At 45.4% G+C, this 27,363-nt stretch overlaps 2 protein-coding genes across 22 annotated transcripts in view; both read right to left on the bottom strand.

Moving 5' to 3' along the window:
• The window catches only part of ITGAE (integrin subunit alpha E), a 31,985-nt gene extending 13,860 nt beyond the window's left edge, over positions 1-18,125 (bottom strand). Inside the window, exons 1-10 of the mRNA XM_043499709.1 lie at positions 17,275-18,125; positions 8,343-8,457; positions 6,579-6,688; positions 5,988-6,055; positions 5,305-5,416; positions 4,570-4,725; positions 3,868-3,992; positions 2,564-2,715; positions 2,020-2,173; positions 954-1,104 (exon numbers count right to left, since the gene is read on the bottom strand). Coding sequence (XP_043355644.1) covers positions 954-1,104; positions 2,020-2,173; positions 2,564-2,715; positions 3,868-3,992; positions 4,570-4,725; positions 5,305-5,416; positions 5,988-6,055; positions 6,579-6,688; positions 8,343-8,457; positions 17,275-17,329 — 1,198 coding nt within the window. The 5' untranslated portion in view covers positions 17,330-18,125. The remainder of the gene's footprint in view (positions 1-953; positions 1,105-2,019; positions 2,174-2,563; positions 2,716-3,867; positions 3,993-4,569; positions 4,726-5,304; positions 5,417-5,987; positions 6,056-6,578; positions 6,689-8,342; positions 8,458-17,274) is intronic.
• Positions 18,126-20,802: 2,677 nt separating this feature from the next.
• Positions 20,803-27,363, bottom strand: part of LOC119844532 (transient receptor potential cation channel subfamily V member 2-like) — a 36,886-nt gene continuing 30,325 nt past the window's right edge. For 10 of the 21 annotated variants that reach the window (XM_038375470.2, XM_043499506.1, XM_043499504.1 and 7 more), the window contains 4 exons: positions 27,015-27,081; positions 26,620-26,927; positions 25,373-25,494; positions 20,803-22,110 (listed from right to left, as the gene is read on the bottom strand). In XM_038375470.2, coding sequence (XP_038231398.1) covers positions 21,888-22,110; positions 25,373-25,494; positions 26,620-26,927; positions 27,015-27,081 — 720 coding nt within the window. In that variant the 3' untranslated portion in view covers positions 20,803-21,887. Of the gene's footprint in view, positions 22,111-23,000; positions 23,096-23,177; positions 24,108-25,372; positions 25,495-26,619; positions 26,928-27,014; positions 27,082-27,363 lie in introns of those variants that run through there. The other 11 variants (XM_043499510.1, XM_038375481.2, XM_038375480.2 and 8 more) reach the window with 4 other exon arrangements.

The following is a 27,363-nucleotide window of genomic DNA, read 5'->3' as shown; positions in this document are numbered from 1 at the left end:
TCTGTGAGCTTCACACATTCAGCGTCCTTTCAGCCCATAATAGGTCAAACTAAAGTATGGGCTTAAGACAAAGGTATAGTAGCTACACTGCAATTGGGAAGTGCAGCATGGATAGGCATCCTCAAGATAGCTTTGTTAGAGCTAGCTCACTAAAGAGAGCACTGAAGGAGCAGCAGCGTGGGCGAACTGCCAAAGGATATTCCTAGGGTCCTGGATGGGATTGTACTTGGGCGGTCACCCTGTGCTGCCACACCTACATGGGTACTTTTAGCCAGCTAGCTTGGATACCTCTCGGAACTGCAGTGTAGAGATAACCTGGGTGTGAAACCCTGGCCTCATTGAAATCAATGGGCGTTTTACTATTGACTTCAGTGGGAGGAGGATTTCACCTTAGAACGGAAATGGAATGCTGAGCGGTTCAGCCACTACATGGTGCCAGGTATAACTTATCTTACGCTCACAGCAGACATTCCTGGCAGTACATTAAAGGATCTTATGGAAGACATGTCTCTGAGAAGAAGAGTCGGTAGTAACCCTGCAACGTACTGTGTACGTGACAAAAACTCTGAGCAGGACAGCATTCAATGGAAGCAATCTGCCAGCACGTGAGCAGAGGATCTTGGGTGCACATGAGCCTCTCAGAAAACCTGCCACATCCCTCGAGTCCCTTAAAACTGGGAGTTGTAGTTACAGGTCACTTGGGGCAAAGTATAAAAGGAAGGGGAGGCTGGAGCAAACAGGGAAGGGTCTGGCTCAAGCAAGGGAAGCCTCTTGGGAATTATTACCCAGGGAATTTCAGCTGATTTGATTTTTGTGATGCTTTGGCAGATAACGAACAAGGTTTTTAACGGTCTGAGGTTTGGAGCTTTATTTACAAAACCACAGCACTCCTCATTGTGCAGGCTACAGAGAACAGGAGCGTTTGTTAGTGGCAGGACACTACTGCCTTTTACCTGAGGTACCCAAAACATTTCTCTCCAGCACCGATAGGAAGCCATCCAAGGCTTCACAGTCAGGCCGTTTAAACAAGTAATCTTCATCAGAGTCTGAGGCAATGAGCTGCAGCTCTTTCAGGGCCCTTTGCTTGCTGAAGAAGTCACCGACCTATGGAGAAGAAGCCAACCACTAGGCTATTGCAGGGAAGTGGAGCAGTTTTCACACAGAGACACAAAACAAACAAACAAATGCCCAAGAGATCCAACAACACTCAGGGCAACAACAGAGTGAAGTGTTTGCAGCCAGGAGCCTGGATTCCAGAGGGAATCCTCATTCTGAATTATTCATCTGCAAGGAAATAGTTAATCCAAGCCATCCTTATACCAAGAGGCAAGAGAGTAATCCACTTTCACAGACCACTTCCAATTTAGGCCCTAGGCCAATGCAAACCCTTCTGCCCAAGAATTCATCTGAGCTCACTGGGCCAGCAGACTTTATTCTACACCACTGTGAAGTTCTGCTCAGAGTGTAACCAGACTGAACAGCAGATGGGGCCATAACAATAATTTAGCTAATTTATTAATCACCACCACCTCCTTACATTGATAAAAAGGTTTTTCTCCCAGAGGATCCCAAGAATTTAGTGTCACACCCTGGAGTGTGAGCGTAGGGAAAGTTTTGCTCTTCCCTTGCTCTTGTGAGAAGTGTCATGTGGCTTCCAGGGTTTCCCACAGAGCACCTCAGGGTTTAGGATCTTATTTATACACAATAAACTCTACGGCACCCAGAAGAATGGAAGGCTGACTGAGTCAAGGAAGTCTGGGTATTTCAGACTGGATGCTTAGACCACCCTAGATTTCCTCTCCACTCACCCTCTCCTTATTCCCTGGCTCACTACCAAAGTTTTTGAGTACGCGTATCAGCAGAAGAATGACACTCTAAACAGGTAGCCCTTACACACATTGTTATCTGCGGAAGTTGCTGCTCCCAGCAGTCCTTTCCATTTCCCTCTGTCTAATTGCTTTCTGCCTTTGAAACGAGCTATAGCAAAGGAGTTGGGCTCGCGCGTCACTTCACACCTACCCCAAGGGCGTAACGTTTGATCGTGGCCATTTTCAGGGAGCTCATCACATCCGTTAAGCTCAGTGGGTCCAAAAAGATCTTCCCATCGGTCATGACAAGGATCATCCTGTGAGCATCCTTGACCGAACCGCAGCTTTCATTGAAGATCTCATCTCTGCAGGAACGCAAACCCGGATGTGTTTTATGGAACGCGCTACATGTGCACAGCTGTATGTCAAAGTCATCAATGGACTGATGGTGGCTCCCTGAAATTCCAGCATGCGAGAAAGTTCCCACTGCATTAACACATGTGGAGGACACTAAGTCATTAGCAGATGGGTTCGTGCTGTTCAGGGACAGGATCACTCCATCCAGAATAATAATGCCTAGGGCCAGGGATGCATTATGAATGGAGGAAAGGGAGAGGCTCCAGGCTGTGAGAAGGAGACACAAGGGGGGGATCAGAGGGTGTTTGCGGGGAGCAATTTAAGGCGAGATATGCCACGAGCATGAAGCAGAAGAAATCCCAGGGGGGCTCTGGAGTTCTCGAGGGTGTGTAACTCACAGCACGTGCTGCAGGGCAGATGAAGTCTTGGTCACAGAGCACAGCTGCGTTATGTTATGGACCTTGGAGAGAGCACTGGACTGGTTGCTGCTTTCCTGCAGGTCAAATTCAGTTCGGATCTCTGCTCCGTACTGTACCACAGGAAACGTAACCTGGGAAAGGCAGAACTGGTGAGGTCAGGCAAGAACCAAGGCAGCAATCCCCAGACCCCTTTCTCCAAGTGCCAAGCTTGGCATTAAGTACAGTGGGTGGGAAGTGTCTCCTCAGCTATTCTTGACTTTATATGGAGCGCACAGTAGCTAGCATATAGATCCATTTCCCTCCCATTTTATCCCTCTGCTTTCATCACACCCTGTATTCTGGCAGCTCCTGCTTGGACAGCTCCACAGGTAGGAGAACAGCGTGCAGTTTCTTTTGACTCAAGAAAAGTGCTGCTGCCATTTTATCCATCTGAACTTCTAATCTGGCCCAATCTTTCCTGGCCCTGTAGTCAGCCTCTCAATATTCCCAAGTACCATGTTCACGGTAATTAAGTGTAATGGCTGAGACGTCTTTCTTTCTCTTGTAGTTTATTTTCCTTGGTTGTGCTTCAAAGTACTGTGGGAGTTTTGCGTGATAAGCCATCTAAAGCACCTAGACTAAGCCAAAAGCAAGAATGAAAACCCACCCCCCATGCTGATCTAGTCGCTCCTCCAATCAGTCTCCACGCTCCAATTATCCTTGTCTCTGTGTGGTTTCACTCGCACTAAACCCCTCAGGAGAGACAGACTGATACAGACCCTCTGGATATTTCAAAATCCATCGTGTAAAAATTTAGTCAAACTTTTAGTTTGCCCTTTAACTAGCACCACGCATCTGAGAGCACTTTAACAACAAGCAGCCGATCAGCACAACTCCTCTGTGAGGTACAAAGCCAGGGCAAAATGCAAACCGCACTGCTTCAACATAGCTGTTCCACAATCAAATTGTAACATGAGTAGGAGGGAGGGCAAGGAGCACAGATTCCATTAGCATAATTTCTCATCGGACTGGTAAAGTACTCAGACAGCATGGAGGTAAGCATAGTATAGAAAGAATTACCCCATTTTACAGAAAGGAACACTGAGGCACAGATGGTCAGTGAACTGCTCAAACACTAAGTCAGGCAAGAGTTGAGGCTGGAATCCAGATCTCCTGACTCCCAGCCCTGTGCATAACCCAGAAGACTTTTCAGCATCACTGGGAAATCAGAGTCTGTTTTGTCTATTGAAACATGACAAGACTCAGACGCCTGCCCAGGTCAGGAGGAAGAGCAGAGCACACACCTCTGGGCATTTTCTCCAGAATGACGTCATCATGTTGGAGATGAAACCCTTGGCTCTTTCAAAATCTTCAGGCTCGATGCTTCCTGATCCACCCAGAACAATGGCGATCTCTGTCCCTGAGTCTGCTAGGAGAGTTAAAAGTAGACATTTGAAAGGACAAGACAGAGCAGCATTAGCAAGAGGTCAGGAAACCCAACCTTCCCCAGTTTTGCAAATTGGGAACCACATTATTAGTAATAATGAAGAAGGGGAGAGAAACAGGAATTATTTCCCCAAAATCATATGCAACACCAGGGGCTCTGGAACCTGTGTCCAAAATGGCTGCATTTTCGCTAAGCTTCTGTTGACGCGACTCCCGGTTCTGCAGCTTCATCAGTGCTAACAATGATGGGAGCACCAATTTGGTGTAGCCGCTGATTTTACCAGCGTGTCATCCAGCCACACAGAGTAGATCTAGTTGATATTGTATTGTGGTTTACCCTTGGCAACTCCACCAGTGTTACCCCAATACTGAGAGACTTCCAGGAAAAGCTCAGTTACTACATTACTACTATGAAACACGCATCATCACAAATCAGCCTTGATCTGCCTCCTTTTCCTACCCAGCTCACTCCCAACTGTGGTTGAAAGTTATTCAGCTCCCATCTAACACCTCTCCACCCTACTCCCCTGACTCATGAGACCACCTAGGCCAGCACATACCTTTGCATGCACGGCTGCTTCTTGAATTGTTGGAGGTGCTATTGCCAGATGTGCTGATGCCCAAGGCACTGTCTGCACTGATGAAGTTGTCAGCGTCAGTAATGTTGATTATTTTGTTGTTGTTGTTATTTTGGTCCCTGTTAAATTTGGTCTTAACTACAGAACCAAAATAAAAAAGTTTTTAAATACACATATTTTTAACTAACAGGTTATGATGCAGATGTATTTCTCTATCACAACCCACCCCCAGAGAGGCTTCCAAACCAGCATGCTAGGGGATAGATTTTTAAAGGTCTTTAGGGATCTAAATATCTAAATCAGTGGGAATTAGGTGCCTATGCACTTTTGAAAATACCACTAGATGCCTGCTGGAATCCTTAGACACCTAAATGCATTTAAAAATCTGTCCCTCAGTGCCTGTCATGCAGGATGCACGAGGCATGCAACATAACATAAGTACACACATTTATTCAAGAATGCCTACCCTGATGTCACCCCTGCACAACCCCAGTGAAATCCAGAGCGCCACATTTGTATAACAGATGGCAAAATTCAGCTCAAACTCTGGTTCTTAGATACTCCTAGCAGGCAATAGAAGCCACCTGGCTGGTGCTCAGAGGCATCTGGTGTCAGGGGAGCCGAGCTGGAATGGAACTGAAGTCATGGACAGCACAGAGGCAATTCCCATTGTCAAGGTCCCTCCCCACAGACAAGTTGCTTGCTTTGCTTCCATACTGATTTTGCCAAGGTCAAAGGAAGTCTCCTCTTGGAAGCCTGCTCTGAGCCAGGTACAAATTCCATTCAACTCTTCTGTGATTCTAAGGACCCGCTTTTTCTGCAGGCAAGCCTGTGGGGGAAAAGAGGGCAACGCTGATAAGTAATGAGCAAACTGACCAAAGGTGTGCAAAGAAACCAAATGGCAACACTTCAGAATCAGTCAGGCCAGGGGACCAATAATCATGCCTGGGTTGTGTTGGACTTCGATGCTCAACCAAAGCAAAGAGTGAGGCTTCAATTCAGGACAGCCCAGGAAGTGGTGTTAGATTTAAAACACACACAAGTCAACAGGGCTCCAGAGGTAACAGCAGCACATCAGCCAAGTCCAAGTCTCTGCCCAGTTCAAACACCTTCTGCTTAGCCTCCTTTCTGCCTCCTCTCAGGAGGGATGGCATCTGCCAAGCACCATTTCCCCTTGAAGACTCAAAGGTACAGCCCGCCCCCCAGCTGAAGAGAGGATCCTGTCCTCAAACCTCATCATCTGCATGGCAATGCAATAATGCTCGAACCTGGAGGCCCACTAACGGCCAGGATGCCATCAGTACACAGCAGTATTAGTTCCGATCCTTTATATAGCAGCAAACGGATACTGTACATTACAAACAGACATTCCGAGCCCTGAGGATCTGCCAATCACTTACCAGGATCCTTTCTGCGCTTCTGGCTATCGCTATGCCACCATCCTGGATTTTTGACTTTTGAATATTTCCTAAACCGTGTTAAAAAATAAAATAAATCTGGCAGCAAGGGGGGGGGGAATTTAATTAAATAGAAATATGCCTTGTAGGTTTCCTATCGCCGATCATCTCAACATTTCTCATCCTTGGGCAGACACGATACACTCAGGCAAAGGCTGCTAATTCAGTGTGTGGGCTTTAGGAGTAGCCTATACAGTTAATCCATTTGATAATATGCTAAGTTCAACTACTATGGTGATGGGCACCATGAAAACACACCAAGTTTTCCCATGGATTCCAATGGGCTTTGAAGTAGGCTTCAAGTTAGACGGTCTCCAAACACTCAGATAAGCTTCCCCCCAAACCATGGCAGTGTGCATTTGGATTTCTTTTCCCATCAAAGCTGAGTGATAACCTAGAGATCCTTCATGCGTCAGGAACTCTCTGCCTCCTGCCCAAGTCTCTCTGTGAAGGCACGTGCTAGCATTTGCAACATCCCCATCCCGTTCAAAACCAATTCAGAGAAACTACTGGGAAGACTGAGTCAGACTGTACCTCTCAGGCCAACTTCCTTGCAGTGGAGCTGATTCGAGGTAAGATCACACTTATTCAGCCTACCGAGCTGCCTGCTTGGATTGTCCTCAACCGAGGAAGTAGCCAAAACCCTAAAGAAAATGGAGAAATAAGAAGGGCAGGGTGGGAACGAGGAAGTGGGGTCTGTTCTCATTGCAAAGTTACATAGATTTCTCCCTTGTACTATCAGCTCAAGCCAACCATGGTGGCTTCCCCTCTATGTTCCCATAGGTCTCTATTGTGTCTGATCCTCGGGTAGACTTAACTCATCATCATCACAGCCAGACAGATATTTTGCAGTTCAATAAAGGAAGCGGAAGGTATCTCACTTCCCCCCCCACACCTTAGCTTGGCGGCAGCTCTCGCAGCCCAGATTTTAGTGCCTGGCCTTACAGCTTTTCCCATTACAATGCCATGGGGTATGTGGACAGTGCCAACCAGTGGCCGGTCATATAAATAACCATCACTGTTCTCAATAGCTATTCGGCAAGATGCAATATGGTACAAGACCTGACATTTCCCAGTTTAGGGAAGAGCCTGGGATTGAATTGCATATGGCAACATCTGCCAGGTTTATCCAATTTCTCTTGCAGACTCTTGCGTGGGGAGAGGAGGGGGGAAGTCTTCCCACCATTCCCTCCCACCATCCTGTCATTGTCACCAGTAGGTCCCTTCCTGTGCTATTAACAAGAGATAGACAGGGAAGACTTCCACCTTAATACGCTCCACCTCACCCTAGTCACCTGCACCTCCAGTCCAACCATTACCTACAGCAATGCCAGTTGCCTTAGCTGGTGGTTTGGGGCAAGGAGACATCATTTATCTGATTCATCTGAAGCAAGCAGCACATTATCTGAAATACTGAGTCAGGTCAGGTGGGCCATGATCAAGCAATAGGTCCCAAGGTGACTTGCCCAATTCCCTCGCTGGAAGTGAGGGGAGCCCAACTCATCTATGCAGTGGGCAGTAAGGCAGATCCCCCAGTCCTAAGAGATTCCCGCACTGCACTGGGAAATGATACATGCTGGGGGTATTGTCTACTTCACCCTCTGCTGAAACGAGCAAGGGAGTTGTTGGGGGTTTTTTTTTGTTTCTTTTTAAACACTCCAAAGCTAAAACCAACCCTTCCTGCTTTTTAGATACTCTGCTACTCTAGTTCTCTCCCCTACACTATCTAGGCTGTCTCCATGACAACCCTTCTATCCACCTATCAGCACAGACACCGACTGCTGTTCCCCCACAAACCCAAGAGAACAAACACAGCAATCTCTGGTCAATTATGCCGTCACATCTCATGGCAGGTGCTGGGGCGCAGCGACTGCTGCCTATAGATCACGCACAGGGTCTGGAAATACACATTCTGGCGGGATGTGCAGCAGGAGACCAGCTGTCTGTGTCTGTAGGGGGGTGGTCTGGTGAAGGAAAGTGCTGTCTGTACAGCACCAGGACTTAGCTGGGGATGGGAAAAGGGCAATATGGAATCCAGGGGCACTTTCGTGAAGAGATTAACTGAAATGCTTTTTAAAAATACTCAAAAAACGTTGAGGTTCTAATCCATTGCCAGGCTTAAAGTATACAAAGAATTACATCTCCACAAAGGCAAGATGGAGCTTTGTAACTTGCTCACAGGAGCCCAAAAGAACCAGGGATGGGCGCTGGGCCCCAGAAGGCTGCATGGGAGGTGGTAGTGCCTTCCATACTAGAACAGCTAGTCCAACACACCGGAAAAGTGTTTCTGGTCCTTACCAGGTCTTGTCCCCATCTGAATGCTGCAGAACCTTGGGCCAGGAGAGTGGGGCTGTGGGCGGTGTAATCCACTTCTTGCGTGTATCAATATTAAAGCTGCTCAGGGGCGTTACCACTGCAAAAGCAACATCAGAACAATGACTGGCAGGGTTAGCACTCACAACACACACCCCTGAGCTAATGTTCTCCCCCTGGCCCCTTTCCCTGCTCACTCCCTGCCCCCACGCCTTGCGACTGGTACAGAAACAATTCACAGAAGCAAGATTCCCCTTGTTGGTTTAGTTTAAAGGGAACAAACAAGGTCTTTCTTCATCAGCTCATTAGAAAAAGGACACAGTAACTCAATATCCTATTATCTGATAGGACATGGCCCTGCGATACTTCATGTTAAACAATGAGATAAGTAGCCCCTACTCAGAGGCTAATAAAGGGCAGGACGACATGTGGTGACGGTGACCCCGAAATATATCGTGAGACAAGCCTGTAGTGTCCTGCAGAGCTCCAGACACAACCTACTACCAGGCAGCTGATACCTGGCCACAGGGAGCGTGCTGAGAGTGAGGAGAAAGGGAGGTCTGTGTGATTTTGGGGTAGGTTATGCACTGGACAGCAGGACCCCCCGCACTTGAATAAATACCATCAGAGCAGGAAACGCTGAAATCTATTTGCACTACAGCTAATTCCCACTGTTGCTTATTGAGGGCAAGAAACCACTGTGGCCTAGGCAAGCACTGCATCAGACGCGTCTGAGGTCCTTTATCAGTGGATTCTGTGCTGGTGAACGAGACTACTCAGATACCGCCAGGACAATGGCAGGATTTGCTCCCCCACCACCAGCATAGTTGCCTACAACCCAGAGCTGGCTAGACCAGCTCCAAGGAGGGGAGAGCCTGGATTTCAAGGGACATTCAGAGCTCAGTCTTTCTGCTGAGGCTGAGGGCAAATTAGTGCCAGAAGCAGTGGTGGGGATGCACACCCAACAATCAGAGGAATTGAGACCCAACATCTCCACATAAGGTACTGAACAGCCAGCAAATGAGAATAACCTCTGTCCAGGATTGGTGCCCTCAAGGAGAAACCCCTTTACATGGGCACACCACATTCTCTTCCTCTTCTCTTGGAGAGGTTCATGCCAGCTAGCTGCCCAGCAACCAGCCCACAGCACAGAACATAGGGACATGCAATCTTCCCCATGAGTTGCTGTGACAATTCGAGCCTTAAAAGCACCCAGATGGAAAACACTGCATGATGCCATGTTATATTTCACTACCTATACAAGCCACAAATGTCACATCTACTTGACACTGTGTAACAAACTGAAAATGTTAGACAATAGGCCAACCTGAAAGACATAAAAAACGTAGCCCTGCAATGATAAATATTGTGAATTACATTATTTGGGATCTACTGAGCCATCCTACATTTGATGTGCTATGATAATTTGTAAAATTTTGCTCTATTCTGAGAGAAGAGCTCAAACCAACTCTGGATCCAAATGCAGGTGGTGTCTGAAATCCAAACCCAGGATATTATAACACCTAACTCTAACGTAGCACTTTTCCTCACTAGATCTCGAAGCACTTTACAAAGCAGGTCAACATCTTCTGGCACAGAGAGGTGAAGTGACTTGCCCAAGGTCAGCCAGCAGGCTAATGGCAGAGATTGGAAAGAACTCAGGTCTCCTGAGTCCCGGTCCAGTGCTCTATCCTTTAGGCCACACTGGTCTGCAGTTTGAGCCCACTTCCAAATATTCATCCTAGGATTTGGCCATCTTCCCTCATGTTTTTCAGAGTGTGGGAGAGCCAAGGTCTGTTCTCTTTTATACTAGGACCACCCTCCTTCCACCGCCCTCCAACTGCAGTATTAGTGGGAGTGGAATTCGATCCTGTATCTGTGCAACAAGATGGTGTCATTTCACAAGCTGGTTGCTATGAAGTGAAACATTGTGGTCAAAGTTGTATCCCACCATATGTCCGAATCCTGACTGCTGCTTCTTCATATATAGACAAAAAGGACCCCAGGTCTCACAGTGTGGGGGCATTTTAGGCCTTGCTTCAGCTTCCTCAATCGTGCTTTAGAGAACGGCATGCCATTTCTTTGGAACTTGGCGGCCGGACTCACCGCCCTGCTTCGCATCCCGCAGTAGCATTAAAACACCTGACTCCTGCATTAATACATCAAATTGCAGCTATTGTTGCTCCAAGCCTTTTGCCTCTGCTGCAGGCTGGCTTTATGCCTCTGCCTCCGACGGTCGCACTGTGTACAATTCGATCTGAAGAGTTTTTTTTCTTAAACCCCTAGCTAAAGCCAGCACAGAGCCCTACCTTGATTGCTGATTTGCTGTTTGCACCAGAGTAAATGCTCTCCAGTTCTGCATCTCAAACCGTCAGGAGGAAGCCACAAACCAAAAAGTTAACTTGAAATGGCCCAAATGTGCCTCTGTATTGCACATGCAAGCCTGCTGAAATCGATGGAGACACATTGATACAACACAGGCAAATATGGCTCCTTGTCACTATTCTACAACAAATAAATACCTTAGGGCCTCATTCTGAACTCACTTATACTGGTGTTAATCTGGAGTAATTTCACTGATTTCGGGGGAGTTATTCAAGATTTATGCCCGTGTAATTTAGATCAGAATCTGGCCCTTTGGGAGTATGCACGTGCTACAGGCAATTAACAGGTACCTAATATGTAAACGTATATTAAATCTATGAGGAATCATCAGTATAGAATATTACAAATTGCAAATACCAACTATAAAACTTCTAAACACACTAATTGTGCTGAATATCAGCAATCCTCCTGGATTTCATCTTGGATTTGCAGTTACATATTACAGACCTTAGCACCTAGGAATCACAAATAGTTCCAGGAAAGATATTTTGCAAAAAGGAAAAATGTGCCCCATGATATGTGCTCTTTGGTTTGTTGCAGCCATTTACTACAGTTCAGATTATTTTGTAAATGGCCAGAATTTGTCCCCATTGGCAGGACACATCACTCCAAAAAGAGTTTACCTCCTTCACGCACCTGGGGTTGTGTATTGGTTGGAAACAAAGAAATCATGCAGAAATGTATACACAACAACCTGTATGTGCACAGTTCCATTACTACTACTACTACTATTATTATTATTCAGATTTAGCCTGTATTTATGCTTGGCTGCACTGAGTGGCTGAAGTCCTAAGTATTGTTATTAGCAAATGAGACACAGTTGAAATGCAACGAGTTTTACAATGAGGCCTACAAGCCTCTTAATTTGACAATAGAGGTGCTGCCTGTAAATCCCAACATACAATGGACTGTCTTTATCTGAGTGGGCAGGCTGGAGCAGTGAAAGCTGAACGTATGAGGCCCATAGAGACTACATCAGTATTGTAGGGGAAGGTAACTCCAATAGACTTATTTTTTATGCAAGTGAGTTGTGGCTTTCAGGCCCCTGAAACAAATTGCTGATGTTGCCCTCAGTTGGGCAAAGTTTAGACAGGAATCGATGGATAAAGCAAGACAGCAGCTGAAGAGAAACTTCACTTCACCCTGACAGCAGGATTGTCTGGCTATGTAGACTCCCTCCTCAGGCCCTACGCTACCAGCACTCCCAGCTATCTTTGATACACCACTGACTTCCTGAGGAAACTACACTCCATCGGTGATCTTCCTGAAAATACCATCCTGGCCGCTATGGATGTAGAAGCCTCTATGCCAACATTCCACACAAAGATGGACTACAAGCCGTCAGGAACAGTATCCCCGATAATGTCACGGCAAACCTGGTAGCTGAACTTTGTGACTTTGTCCTCACCCATAACTATTTCATGTTTGGGGACAATGTATATCTTCAAATCAGCGGCACTGCTATGGGTACCCACATGGCCCCACAGTATGCCAACATTTTTATGGCTGACTTAGAACAATGCTTCCTCAGCTCTCATCCCCTAACGCCCCTCCTCTACCTATGCTACATTGATGACATCTTCATCATCTGGACCCATGGAAAAGAAGCCCCTGAGGAATTCCACCGTGATTTCAACAATTTCCATCCCACCATCAACCTCAGCCTGGACCAGTCCACACAAGAGATCCACTTCCTGGATACTACGGTGCTAATAAGCGATGGTCACATAACCACCACCCTATACCAGAAACCTACTGACCACTATACTTACCTACATGCCTCCAGCTTTCACCCAGACCACATCACATGATCCATTGTTTAAAGCCAAGCTCTACGATACAACCGCATTTGCTCCAACCCCTCAGACAGAGACAAACACCTACAAGATCTCTATCAAACATTCTTACAACTACAATACCCACCTGCTGAAGTGAAGAAACAGATTGACAGAGCCAGAAGAGTACCCAGAAGTCACCTACTACAGGACAGGCCCCAACAAAGAAAACAACAGAATGCCACTAGCCATTACCTTCAGCCCCCAACTAAAACCTCTCCAATGCATCATTAAGGATCTACAACCTATCCTGAAGGATGACCTATCACTCTCACAGATCTTGGGAGACAGGCCAGTCCTTGCTTACAGACAGCCCCCCAGTCTGAAGCAAATACCCACCAGAAACCACACACCACACAACAGAACCACTAACCCAGGAACCTATCCTTGCAACAAAGTCTGTTGCCAACTCTGTCCACATATCTATTCCGGGGACACCATCATAGGGCCTAATCATATCAGCCACACTATCAGAGGCTTGTTACCTGCACATCCACCAATGTGATATATGCCATCATGTGCCAGCAATGCCCCTCTGCCATGTACATTGGTCAAACTGGACAGTCTCTACGTAAAAGAATAAATGGACACAAATCAGACGTCAAGAATTATAACATTCAAAAACCAGTCGGAGAACACTTCAATCTCTCTGGTCACTCGATTACAGACCTAAGAGTGGCTATTCTTCAACAAAAAAACTTCAAAAACAGACTCCAACGAGAGACTGCTGAATTGGAATTAATTTGCAAACTGGATACAATTAACTTAGGCTTGAATAGAGACTGGGAGTGGATGGGTCATTACACAAAGTAAAACTATTTCCCCATGTTTATTTCCCCCCCTCCACCCCCACTGTTCCTCAGACGTTCTTGTCAACTGCTGGAAATGACCCACCTTTATTATCACTACAAAATTCCCCACCTCCACACACATACATCCCCCCCCCTCCGCTCTCCTGCTGGTAATAGCTCACCTTAAGTGATCACTCTGGTTACAGTGTGTATGGTAACACCCATTGTTTCATGTTCTCTATGTATATAAATCTCCCCACAGTATTTTCCACTGAATGCATCTGATGAAGTGAGCTGTAGCTCACGAAAGCTTATGCTCAAATAAATGTGTTAGTCTCTAAGGTGCCACAAGTACTCCTTTTCTTTTCACTCTTGTAGTTGCATCAACACCCTATCTCTTGTCAGGGGCATTTTAGCCATCAGGCCAGGGGAGATATTTTTAAGGAGAGACTTGAAGGTGAATAATGAAGCCTAGTCTAGTAGCCTGTCTGCTTCAGAGAGAGTTGCAAGAAACTCTATAGTGGAAAATTATGAGATAATCTGCCCACCTATTTAGGAAGGGAAGATAGCTTAGAGATTGTTGTAAACAATGTGCTGTGAAATCCTTGCCAACAGAATCAGCCATGAGCAAAATTCGAAAGGCTGGGAGGTTGGGTTTGGAGAGGCATCTATACTTATTGCAAACCTGTGAACATTGGATTTCTCTCCTGAGATTGCCAGAGGGACAGAGACCACAGATTGTCTATATCATGTTTATCTTTGGCTTTGCATGTGTGTCACAGGCTTTGCCAACATCAGGCTTGTATGGGTTCCTTCCTGCAAAGCCACTCCAACAGACAATCACACTTTGAGGAGACTGGGGGCTTAATTGAGACCGTAGCTCCAGAACTCACACCAGACCCATTTAGAGCATTTTGTGCAGATTGCGGCATTCGGGGATGGGGGGTGTGTGTCGGGGCTCTGAACTTCTGAAGCAGAAGTAGGGATGGGGGTGGGTATGCTTCTTGAATTGTGCATGCATCTTTTGGCGTAGTACATGTCTAATAATTCAGTATGTTTATAAAGCCCCTTCCCTCAGAAATGCTTTATAAAGCTACATTAGAATCATTTCCCCCCTGAAATGCAGCCATCTCTGGGGTAGTCACTCAGACAACACTGCACACCAGCAGAAGGAAAAGGCGAAACTACATCCCTGAGACAAACATCTATTCTTATGAGTAATGCCATGGAATTGCTTAAAACTTGGAGGTAGCAAGGGCTGGGCGAAAGAACACAGAGGACTCCTAAATTCTAAACACAGCTCTGCCAATGACTTGCTGTATAAACAAGTCACTTCCTTTCTGTACCTTTATCTCCCCACTCATAAAAGGAGGCTAAAACTGATCTTCCTCCCAAAGGGGTGTTCTGAGGAACGAGGAATTAATGTTCAGACAGGGCTCTGAAAAAGTGTTTTTATGAAAAAAAATAAATAAATATTTGTGTGTCACATATTAACTGATGAACGATGGACGTGGCTTTCTCTGTATGGGCAAAATAGCTACAGAGTTTATATACAAGGGATAGAGCTGACAGAAAGCTCCTCAGCAGATAACCAGGACATGCTCAGACCCAGAGCTAAGCCCATCTTCTATAGGCTAACAACCGATGATAAAACCCACAGCCACAAAAAAGGGTGACAGAGGATACCTAAGTGCACTGAAGAGAGGAGCTCTGTTGTAGGCTAAGATGGGATAGAGGTCACTGCCAGCTATTCCATTTTAGTTCAAGTTTACATGAGTTAGATCCGGGCAGGGTAGGAGTTTGGGAGTTTTAATTAGTATTGTAGAAATCCCCATGCAGTGTTTACACGGTTAATAAAGATGAAAGTCACCTATAACTCTGAGCTTGAGTATGTTACCCTAATGTTAGTATCCTAGAAGGATACACCTAACAGACAATACTCTACTCTTCAATGGCTGACCTATAAAAACTATTTCAGATGCATGTAATCTAACACACACACACAAAAATTATGTTTAAAGAACATTAAGGTTGCAAAGCCAATCACTCAGAATTTAGGAAATGCCAGAATTAATGTTAGCTGTGCACTCCTAATTCGCCCCCCTTCTGATTATGCATTCTGATACACACATTTTTTCCAAGGGAACCCTGCCTTGTTCGCTGCACAGGGGGGAGGATGCTCACTCTGGGTAGTTATGCAATATTTCTTTTTATCCTCATCATTCACTGTGTGGTCTCAAGACTTACCACACACCAGCCATACCCTGCAAATTATTTATTTCCCCATGGATTCTTAGTAGTAGAATTAGCCCCATTTTATTAATGGGGGACTGAAGCACAGAGAGATTAAAGCCAAAATTGTCAATGTCCACTAATTTTGTGTGCCTAACATGAGATGCTATGGGCCTGATTTCTCAGTGCGTTTAGCCTTTTTATAGTGCTTTGTATGTTCAAAGCCTTCCTCCAAACAACTTCAGTTGCAGCTTTGTGTGCCCAGCGCTTCTGCAAATCAGACCACACAGTCTCAAGTTGAGCACCCATAAAATAAGGAACACACAGTTAGTGGCCAGTCCAGTTTTCCAGGGCAGCATTCAACTGCCTTAACCATGCAACCATCCTCTCCCTGCAATCCCCTGCCTCATTCACTACACACCTTCCAACTTCTGCCACAAATGAGGAAGGGGTTCTATAGACAACAGTCTTCTACACAACCCTGATTCATCCCCAGAGCATGGTCCAGTCAGTGCACTGAATAATGCAGGGGTCTTGTGGAGGAAACTGTATATGATCACGTCAAGATTGTAACAAAATACATATGAAGAAAGGGCTGAATGAAGGTTGCTACTCCCTCCCCTCTTATCCCCTCCTTCCCTGCTTCATGCGAGTCAGGCTGATTCCACCTTCTCCTCCAAGCTGCTTGGGTGCCAATAGCAGGAGCATGGAAAACACAGGAGACGGTCTCCTGGGTCTCACTTCTGGTGCTTGGTGACAAAAGAGCTCCTAGCTCCTGTGGGGAGTAGCTGCAGGGAGCAGCCTGGAAATGAAGCATCCTGCCGGTATCAAAAGTCAGTAGGTTTTTAAACAACTATTTATCCTCATTTATATTTAAACTTCTTACTTCCAGAATTTCAAAGTGAATTTTCTAATTCATATCTGCCTCTTATTTATATTATCAATCCTTATTTCCAAATAAAGGGCTGAGAAAGAGATTCTCTTTTTATCCTAAATACTAAGTTCAGAACACTTGATCAGAGTTCAGCCAGCCAAATCTCCATGGGCAATGAATTACTGAATGCATTCCCTGATTGGCACACAGACATGTATTTTGAAGGATGCTTATAAAAGGGAGAGCTCATGGACATAAAGACATTGGTCCACATACCGCTCTCCATTACAACAGTGTAAAGACACTAACCTCACTGACTAAATATAGCTTTTTACTTATGTAAATGAGAACAGAATTTTCTCAGTTGATTCATCATGATTATATAGTACAGTCTATCTATATATCCAGGCAGTTATATGATCGTCGCCACTATAATATCTGAGCACCTACCTGTCTGTCCCCTTAATACAGTTGAGCCCAGTGGATCTCAGGAACATTAGCTTTTTCTAGAGAATTGCAAGAACTTACAAGACACTGAAATTACTTCCCCCCCTACCCCGATTAACTGATCATGCTGAAATACTAGAAAACCAATAATTTTGCAACAAGGACTTTTATACAGTGCATCTACAATAAGTGCTGAAACCTTGAAACTTCCAAAATACGCTGAGGGCATAAAGCATTTTACTTCATCAGCTTAAGTGATTGCCTCGAGTGCTCAGATTCACAACTTTCTTTTCACAGTCCAAGACTTACGTTTTCTAATTTAGGTGGGTGGAAAATAAATAAAATTCACTTACTTATTAAAAAGAGAAGGCATGGAAGGGACCTCATAACTCTGTTCCTGGCTTTCATACGAACGATGCAGGACTGTAGTTTCAATATCTGCACTCTGTCTGCAGATGGCTCTCCCAGGACTGCTGGTTGCCGAAACACAGTTAGGCAAATCTGTTGAGGATTTCCTAGTTGGGGTTTCAGTGTGTATGCTTGCAGAATACATTGAAATATAGATGCAGCAAACTACTGACAGACCATTTTTATCAGTGCCTCTGTCTACCAGCATCTGTAGCCATCACCAGAGTATCCTTGTGGGTTACCTTTGAAAGCTACTAAGTGAGATATTTGCACTATCCATCTTCGCTTTCCATGCTAGCTACCTGGAGGTGTCATCATCCTATGGCAATGTCCTGGGAACAGAGTGGAATAAACTTCAATATACTCAAGCAGGGATTTAAAAGGCATGTCACCTTTCAGATGTGCCTCATTACAGACATCGCTCACTTTAGACCCAGATTTTCCTCTTTCCCACACAATGCTGCTGTTCTCTCTCTGGTTAGTACATTGTTACTGTCAGAAATGTTGGCTCTTGAAAGGGAAGTTTACTGAAAATGTAGGGCACACTAAAGAAAGGAAACCTTATCACTTCCACTCCCTCTGCTGCCAATCCTTTGTCCTAGTGTCCCCCCTTTTGGGGTGTCTGTACCACATTTCATAGGGGCAAGGTCTAGGAGTCGGAAGGGTCAGTATGTGTTCGTTAAATACCCGGGCTGCATTCTACTCTGACCCAGAGGCAGATTAGGGGTTTGTGGGACCCTGGGTCAGAGTAAGTGAAGGCCCCTCCCCACCCCTTCCACCTGCAGTCCCTCCTGGTGCTCCTGCCAGGGAAATGGGGTTCAGGGCATGGGGGCTTGCCCTGCCCTGCCTTGCCTGCCCAGGGCTCCTGACGGGGAGTGGGGCCAGGGCACAGGGTCTTGCCCCACTCCCCGACAGGAGTGCCAGGTGGAGTGGGTCAGGGCGTGGGGTGCCCATTTTTCCAGGGGTCCCCGGGCATGGGCCCTATTGGCCCAGTGGCTAATCAACCACTGCTCTGACCTATTTTGTGACTGGATTCCAGCTGCTCAGAAATAGCCCCAAGTAACTGGTTCATGATGGCAGAGACCTGGTTTCCCCAGAGACCGGCAATGCTCAGGGGCTAGAGAAATTCAATTCCATCTGAAATCACTCAAAAAGGCAGGGAAGTAGAGGAAGCGTTTCTAGAAACAGGCTGGTCTTTTCCAGCTTGCAGCGTCTGTGTTTATTATACCCAATATTCTTGGGAAAGAAGAACATACCCAATACCAAAGGAGGTTAGTATATTATTACCTTGCCCTTTTTTAGCTCTCATACACCAAAAGGATCAACAAACTGCTTTATCAACGTTCAACAACTAAGCTTCATGGCACGAAGGGGCAGTATTATTCCAATTTCACAGATATTTGCTTGCTCCTTTTACACAGAGAAGAAATTATATCAGAAGAGAATATGAAGCACGTGTAAGTCATTGCGTGTGACAGTTTCACACACACACTATCCTTGTCTGTCTAACCACACTGTGACTCAGACAGCCAGCACGTGTAAAGTCTTCTCAGAAATGAAGATTTTTAAAAAGATCCAGAGGAACCATTTAGAAAAAACCCAACCTTTTCTAGAATATAATTGTATTCCTGGTGGTTTCAAAGCTCACTGCTAGTCACGAAACAACTTGCATCAGAGGTCTGCAAGCTGAATTAACTCCATGCAGCTTGTGCAGACTTAGCTGCAGGGTCTAGCTTTTCAAAAAGAAAAGGAGGACTTGTGGCACCTTAGAGACTAACAAATTTATTAGAGCATAAGCTTTTGTGAGCTACAGCTCACTTCATCGGATGCATTTGGTGGAAAAAACAGAGGGGAGATTGATATACACACAGATTGATATAACATGAACCATGTTTCATGTTCTCTGTGTGTGTATATCAATCTCCCCTGTTTTTTCCACCAAATGCACCCGATGAAGTGAGCTGTAGCCCATGAAAGCTTATGCTCTAATAAATGTGTTAGTCTCTAAGGTGCCACAAGTACTCCTTTTCTTTTTGTGAATACAGACTAACACGGCTGCTACTCTGAAACCTAGCTTTTCAAAGCTTCTCTCTCTCTCTTGGGGCTGAGAGCCCCTTGGCTCCTTGAGTTTCAAAGCCTTCTGCTAGCCACAAACCAGAGAATGGAAAGTATTTTGTAATAAGAGTGGGAGGAGCTCTCTGAGGCTCTACATAAGGATAGCCAATCCTACAGCACTCTGACCTCCTGGAAGGAGAATTAAAGAGCCATTTCTCTCCCCCTTTACAGTTTTTCCTTAGTGATTAACTGATTTATTTTTGCCTCAGAAGATTTCAGGATGGGAGGTTAAATGATTAAACTTGCTCTGACTCAGCATTAGGATAACTGTAGCTCCTAATAATTTATTGCTCTGGTCTTCTTCAGAGGGCTTTGGAAGCAGATTCCTTTAGAAAAGTGAGCTCTCCACCCCAGTTTATTGTGGGTTATGGTTTGTTTACAGAGGACGTTAATCCTGCTGGTGTGACAGATTCACCTTTGGCTTCCTCCAGCTAATAGCTCAACTTGTAAAATGTGAAGAATCAATAAAATAAATGAATGTGTAAAACATTTAAGATTCTGCATGGACCTGCTTTTCAAGCTACATGGCTCTATGGGGAGACAGGAACTAAGGAAACAGAGCTTTTCCCAGCTCCAGGAAATCCTGCTACAGCTTCTTGCCCTTAGTGCTGCAGCTAGCAATGCAAACAACTTTCAAGTGATTTTGCCACCTTCACCAGTAAGAGGCAGCACACAGTGATGCCTGGGGAAGTGTGATCTAGTAGCTAGAGCAGGGGTCTGAGATTGAACAGGGAAGAGTCAGCTGAGAATGTGGTAAGAACACCAGACAGTCATATATCACCAGGGTGGGGAAAAGGGAAAGAAATCAATCCACGACAGTATCGCTTCAGCAAAAGGACTGAGAGTCAATTCATCTCTGTATGACAACTTGCCTGGTTTCCCTGTTCCGCCTCCAGGCAGAGATCTGAAACGGCAGGTCTTGTTTTGCCTAATCTGCCATAGTATGTACTCACTTTCCCCAACATTTTAGTATTAAAATGCTTCTTTGAGCATTGCCTCTGGCTGTTCCCTCTGATCAAAGATGCATTGGAAACCAAGATGATGCATTTACAACTTCAAAGATGGATGCGGGAATTGGCTGGAGGTCACCCGCTGTCACATTTCAGTGCTCATGAAAACAAGGGTCCGATAGCACTGGTTTGAGCCCGGCTTAGGGCAAGGAGAGACTGCGCCCAACTCTGCCAACACACTCCCACCCTGACTCAGAGCACATCATCCCCTGTGCTCCTCCACTCCTTGGTCTCCTGCTCCAAGAGTGTGTATGTAGAGCTCTAGAAACCCCTGCGACAAACTTTCAGTGAAATGCCCCTGGTGCACTGGGTACCGTATGGAAAATTTTCAAGCTGCCACATTTTTTAAATAGAGAGGACTAAACCGAGACATCATTTTTCTTCCTGCTTTCCAGCAGAATTTCACAGCATGCGTCTCTCCCTGCCTGAGGTGGGTTAGCACGTGAAAATCAATGTAAACTTCGCAACCATTCGGAGTATGACAGAAGCCCACAGAAGCGAACAGGAAGTTGTTTAAGAAGGGTGAAAATGACAGAGGTTGCATTAGCCCCTGCATCTTCAAGAAGCTCTGATATGTAGTGCTCAGCGGCTCTCATTTGAAGAAGAGCACACCTGTGGGGAGAAGGGATGCCATATATATTTGCATTTCTAAGTCACAGTTTCAATAAGACACAGCTTGTAGTGCAGCTGTTAGCAAAGCATACAACTTACAAGTGATTTTGCCACCTTCCGTTCAGATACAGGTCAATGGTTCTGAGGCTGTCAAAATGCCTAGATTTGCTACCTTTGCTGTGATAGAAGCTGTAGCACTGAGCTTAATGTTTCAGCTTGAATACATCTTAACACACCTCCTAAAGCGACACACACTGTCTTGCATACAAGCCAACCTCATGCTGTCAGAAACTTTGAACAATGCTTTATGCACCTTTAATTCCAAAGCACTTCCCAGATAGATTGTCTGAAATGCAGTCACATGTGGGATTGAGGATAACAGTGCAGACGGGAAAATATTTTTGGCCACAAACACTAGGACAAAGTTCTATTCTCACAAAAAGTACATGGTATCTTATACTGTCAGTACACAGCAGACAGGTCCTGTGGTTGGAAAAGTACCATCCAAAAGTTCTATATGTATTGAGCTGCATGGAACTAAATTTTTCTGTCTCACAAGCATGAAGGGCTAAATTGACCCAAATGAAATTTTAACCTGGGCTTCCAGAGAGAAATTTTAAACCTGAGGCTTCGATTACAAAACCATCCCATCTAGGATACACACCCCCAATCTCTCTCACACACACATCCTCTTTTTAAGCATTGTAGGAGGAAAGTATCAGGCAGAAGTTGAACAGAAATGATTTCTTCAAAGGAAATACTTTGTATGCACAAAAGCCACAGACTGAAACACAGTCTTTGATGAAACATGTTAATACTGATTACTTTTCCATCTCAACATTAGTGGCACCATAGAATGAAGAATTCCGTTGCAGATGGGAGCAACAACGGGATGCTAATGCCAAGAACATGCTACAGCCTCTTGGCTTGTCCTCTTCTAGTGGCCTCCTCTCAGTTACTGGTTGATGGGATATAATGGCAACTGCTCCTCCAGTTCTGCTGAGTTTGTTTGCGCCCGTGACATCCTGTCCCGCACTCTCTTCACTGTAACAGGAGACATAACAACGGTGGCCCTTAGTTAGCAGGGAGATGACAAAGGTAAGGAAGAGGGTATTGAGCCGGTCCTAGGGCTATTGCAGGTTTACAGAAAACAAAAAAAATTCTATTTGAGGCATTTTTGAAGTGCTCTAAACCTCCCCATCCCACTCCCTTTAGGCCAGCAGTTGGAGACCAACCAAAGATGGAACAGTGAAAGGGTCAGGTTAATCCTGATGGGGCTTCTACACAAGACCTGGCAGATTAAGCAAACAATATATTTTCACTGAAAGGAACAAATCTCTGTTTTCAGTGTAGGGCTGCTTAACCATGCACAGTTATTCTGCGCCACAGCTTAAAACAGGAGGTGGGGTGGGGGGACAGGACTATATCCACTTGAAAGTGCAGAGGATGTTCATGCAAGTAGAATGTGATTCTACAAGTTAGAATTTGGCCACGATTCCAAGGTTAACACGTGGACTCGTGCTGAATATGCCCTGGGACCTTTAACACCACACTGGGTCTGGACCTTAGTTTTACATTTCCCATAAAGGGAAACACCTGAGCCATTGGTTTAGTTTGGACTTGAAGGCACTTAACTGAATCCTCAACAGTGTTTACTGTAGAACATTATTTTTCTTAAGGCATCCTCCATTCAAGTATGGAACAGACCCAAGCTTACTCAGATTGTGCACTCTGACCAGATCACAAATGAAAGTGCGATGGCTGCAAGACACTTGATAGACAGCAGTTTCACAGGGTGTATTGGGGCAAACCCACCCGAAATTTCTGGCACACAGAGTCCACCAAAGAGATAATAGGCAAAGTGCATAAAGCATTTGCCCAACAGGTACTAGAAAAGGGGCTGACATCCTCTGCTCAGCCTTGGGATGTTTTACCTAGGGGTTCTATTTCCAAGTCTCTGGAGTTCCCAGGATCCTCCTTGATGACTCCCAGCTCCTTTTCCCAGTTGGCCCAATTAATCTCCTCCACTCTGGAGACAGAAAATAGAACAATTTCCCCCATCAGCCAGTAGACAATGAGGCACGGGGGCAAAACATACAGACCATGCGTACCAAGGCTGCATCTGTGGCATCCCAGTGACATCCATTCTGATGGATGGTGGTCTTATCGCCATAGCACTAATGACTTGGCAGCACCATCAGCAGCGGCTGTTCCACAAAAGGCTTTGTTGCCAAGGGAGTTCTTATTTAGCTAGTACACCCTGCGGAGTGTGTTAGTTCTGTATCTTCCTCTGTGTTGTGAACAGTGCCGGTGTTTAAATAATACCCCAGTGCCTGGAAGGGGGACACACTTAACTAAAGGAGTTTTCCCACAGCAAAGTCTCTACGCATGGAATAACACAATGCAATTCATTAGGTCCTGGTGTCATTATCAGAGCACTCTGGATTTGACTCCCCCTGTTGAATGAGGGGGGATAAGGATATTTTCCAAAGTCCCAGCCTCCCACACTTTACACGAACAAAGTGCCACAGTGCAGAGTTTGTTCACAGCAAACTATAAAGGGGCCACTCACACAGCCAGAAAAACTGAGGGTGCTTGTGTCGGAACATTAGTGCTCTCACCACTGGTCTAGCACTGGGACAGCTCCACCATTGGTAGCAACAGTGGAAGCGCAAGTGTAGATGAGCTGCCAGCATTTTTACCTTCTCAGAGTAGCGCAAGATGACAAGTAAAATGCCTGAGGCTTGATTACACCACAGCATCCAGCACTGCTAACATCAGTGGAGTTGCATGCATCCAAAACCAATGCTGGGAATAGTACAGTACTAGTATAGACAAGACCATGGGGAGTTTGATTTGGTAATTCCACTGCTGTGGTGCTGCAACTGACAAACCACTCAGACTGAGTTCAGCTGCTTTTCTTTCAGGATCAAGCTTGCAGGTCAAAGGGCCCCATTCCAGGAGAAAGGGGCAGTGGAAGAGAGAATGACAGTCTCCTGGCTGTAACACAAGGCAGTAGAAGTACCAGCACTACATGATGCCTAGATACAAAAGGTTATGGGAGAGCATGAGAAATGCACCTATGGATACTCGATTATCTAGGAGTGAGTAGGGTAATGTCTTGATTTCTCCCCACCTCCATCTGTCATACACACACACAGATGGGTGTGAGGGAGGCGGAATCAAGACATTACCTACTCACTCCTAGATAATTGAACAGGAGTACTTGTGGCACCTTTCTTTTCAGGATAGGTTGTAAATCTTTGATGATGTACTGGAGAGGTTTTAGTTGGGGGCTATCCTATCCTGAAAAATGATCCCTCACTCTCACAGATCTTGGGAGACAGACCAGTCCTTGCTTACAGACGGCCCCCAAGCCTGAAGCAAATACTCACCAGCAACCACACACCACACAACAGAACCACTAACCCAGGAACCTATCCTTGCAACGAAGCCTGATGCCAACTCTGTCCACATACTTATTCAAGTGACACCATCATAGGACCTAATCACATCAGCCACACTATCAGAGGCTCGTTCACCTGCACATCTACCAATGTGATATATGCCATCATGTGCCAGCAATGCCCCTATGCCATTAACATTGGCCAAACTGGACAGTCTCTATGCAAAAGAATAAATGGACACAAATCTGACATCAGGAATCATAACATTCAAAAACTGGTACAAGAACACTTCAACCTCTGTGGCCACTCAGTAAAAGATTTAAGGGTGGCAATTTTGCAACAGAAAAGCTTCAAAAACAGACTCCAATAAGAATCTGCTGAGCTTGAACTAACATGCAAACTAGATACCATTAACTTGGGTTTGAATAGAGACTGGGAGTGGCCGGGTCATTACACGTACTGAATCTATTTCTTTAAGTTAAGTATCCTCACACCTTCTTGTCAACTGTCTAAATCAGCCATCTTGATTATCACTATAAAAGTTTCTTCTCCTGCCGATAATAGCTCATCTTAACTAATTAGCCTCTCAGTTTGTATGGTAACTTCCAACTTATCTGTGTGTATATTACTATATGTTCCATTCTATGCATCCGATGAAGTGAGCTGTAGCTCACAAAAGCTTATGCTCCAATAAATTTGTTAGTCTCTAAGATGCCACAAGTCCTCCTGTTCTTTTTGTGGATACAGACTAACATGGCTGCTACTCTGAAACCTAGATAATTGAATATCCATAGGTGCATTTCTCATTCAAACAAACCAGGCTCCCCCATTCACACACAATGCCAACACACAGACACAGAATTCAGAATGTGGGAAGCTGCCTCCACTTTCTATCTTACCTGAAACACCATCTCTCATCTTTCTTATCATCAAGGTTCACAGACAAGAAGCAGCCAGATCTCTGCCTTCTTCTTGGGCACCACAGCCAGGACTTCTCTATTTCCAGAATGGCAATGGCTCTCTGAGGATACAAGACCGTGTTAGAGAGGAACTGGTGCAGCCAAAACCAGTCGCTGAGCTAGCCTAAGTTCCAATCAAGTCTTCCCCATCCACCAAGTATTGCAACTGGGAAAAAGCACTTTTGTGAATGTTCTTTGGCTCTGTTACTGCTGTCAGGACATACCCTAAAGTCTCCTAGGCCTATGGGCTTAAGAAATTACTCTAAGCTCTGTAATTTTCTACATAGAGAAAAAGAGAGGACTGGGTTGCCATCAGTATAAAAGGCGATTTCGGACTCTGACAGATCCTGTAGTTCTCTCTAACTCTCAGACTGACTAAGCACAGCCTAGTATCACCTTACAAAGTCTCCCTTAGTTCAGGCAATGACCAAGCAGTCATGGAAGGAGCTGCTAACCGCATTAGAAATTCCTCCAAGCTGGGGTAAGCCAACAGAAGGTATAAAACACAGACAAATCTTCACAGAGCCCCACATACGAGAACAGAAACATCTCAAGAAACAAAGGCATGACACCTGCAAAAGGGTTAAATATCTGTCTGCTAACATGGTTTTGCTCCCAGGGTATGCTCAACCAATGAAAGTATTGTGATGCTGTTGAGGTTTTATCCAGTGTTTTATTGGCTGAAGGTGCTGTCACTCAATCTGCGAGGAGAGCTTGCTTGCATGAAGCCTCTGGAAGACCAGAATCAACTCTCCCAGCTTGAGGAGTTGGAATAAATCTCCCAGTAAACTCCGCTGTTAATTTCCCTCAACAAGCACCACAGCGCAGCGTCACTTCCTCTTCTCTCCCAGAGGCAGGGAAGTGACAAAGAAGCACTTAAAATGTACAGTCCCACCCAGTAAGGAGGTCACAGTCTTTACAAGTAGATCTGGAAGGCACATATCTCAGCACTTTAGATACTAAGGTGATGGGTACTATAGAAATGTGGAGAGAGAAAAATCTCATTACACTTTTACTACTTTAAATAAAACTTTAGAGCTCAATGAAAACTTGCGTCAAATCTGACATCCCAGTGCATGCACAGCGGGAGAGAATTTGTTGCAAATGGCTCTCACAGGCCCACATTTAGCACATAATATGTTATAAGGCCTGTATTAGAGACCAGGTGAGTGGTGCAACAGACATACCTGCAGCTTCCAAACATTGTTGCTGTAACCAGAGACACTGGTGACAGTCTCGCTCATGAGGGCGATCAGCATGTTGAGCAGGAGGATGTAGGTCAGGATCACAAACAGCAGCAGCAGCAGCATGACAAAGTATTTGAATTTCACGTGCTCCTGGAACACCAGGTCCCCCATGCCGATGGTGAACTTGAAGAGCTCCAAGGAGGTGCTCAGCAACCCACTGTACACAACATGGCCTTTATCGCCATCGTCTTGGGTAACAGACTTGTTCTGGGAAGTTGGAGGGGCATCCCCTGTGAGGGTGACCAGAGCTGTAACGAAAGCAGAACAATGAATCTTTCCTGGCAAGTCTCCTCCTGGCAGGTCTGCCTGTAACACAGCGCTGAGTCAATCCTCACCTGCTGCAAAGCCAAAGAGGAAGATCACATAAACCATGAGGAAACGCAGCAGGTCCCTCAGGATGGTCTGGAGACAGAGCAAAAGCAAAACTTCACATGATATTTTTACAGCACAAAATTACCAGGACAACAGGAAACTAGCGCACCTATCAAATAATGATATTTGGCTCTGCACCAGTTCTGGCAATATTAACTCATTAATCCCCACAGTCCCTCACAAGGGAGGCAGGTCAGGAAGTATTATTACTCCCATTCAATAGATGAGGATGTGATACAGAAGCTCACTGGTGGTTCACTGCTCTGAGTCACCAACTCCTATTAGGCCTGAGAAACTCAGTACACCAAACTC

This window comes from Dermochelys coriacea, chromosome 17, assembly GCF_009764565.3.
Source record: "Dermochelys coriacea isolate rDerCor1 chromosome 17, rDerCor1.pri.v4, whole genome shotgun sequence".
Classification (NCBI taxonomy): domain Eukaryota; kingdom Metazoa; phylum Chordata; order Testudines; family Dermochelyidae; genus Dermochelys; species Dermochelys coriacea.
The sequence above is the reverse complement of the archived record's forward strand: the minus strand, read 5'-3'. Positions and strand labels throughout refer to the sequence as shown.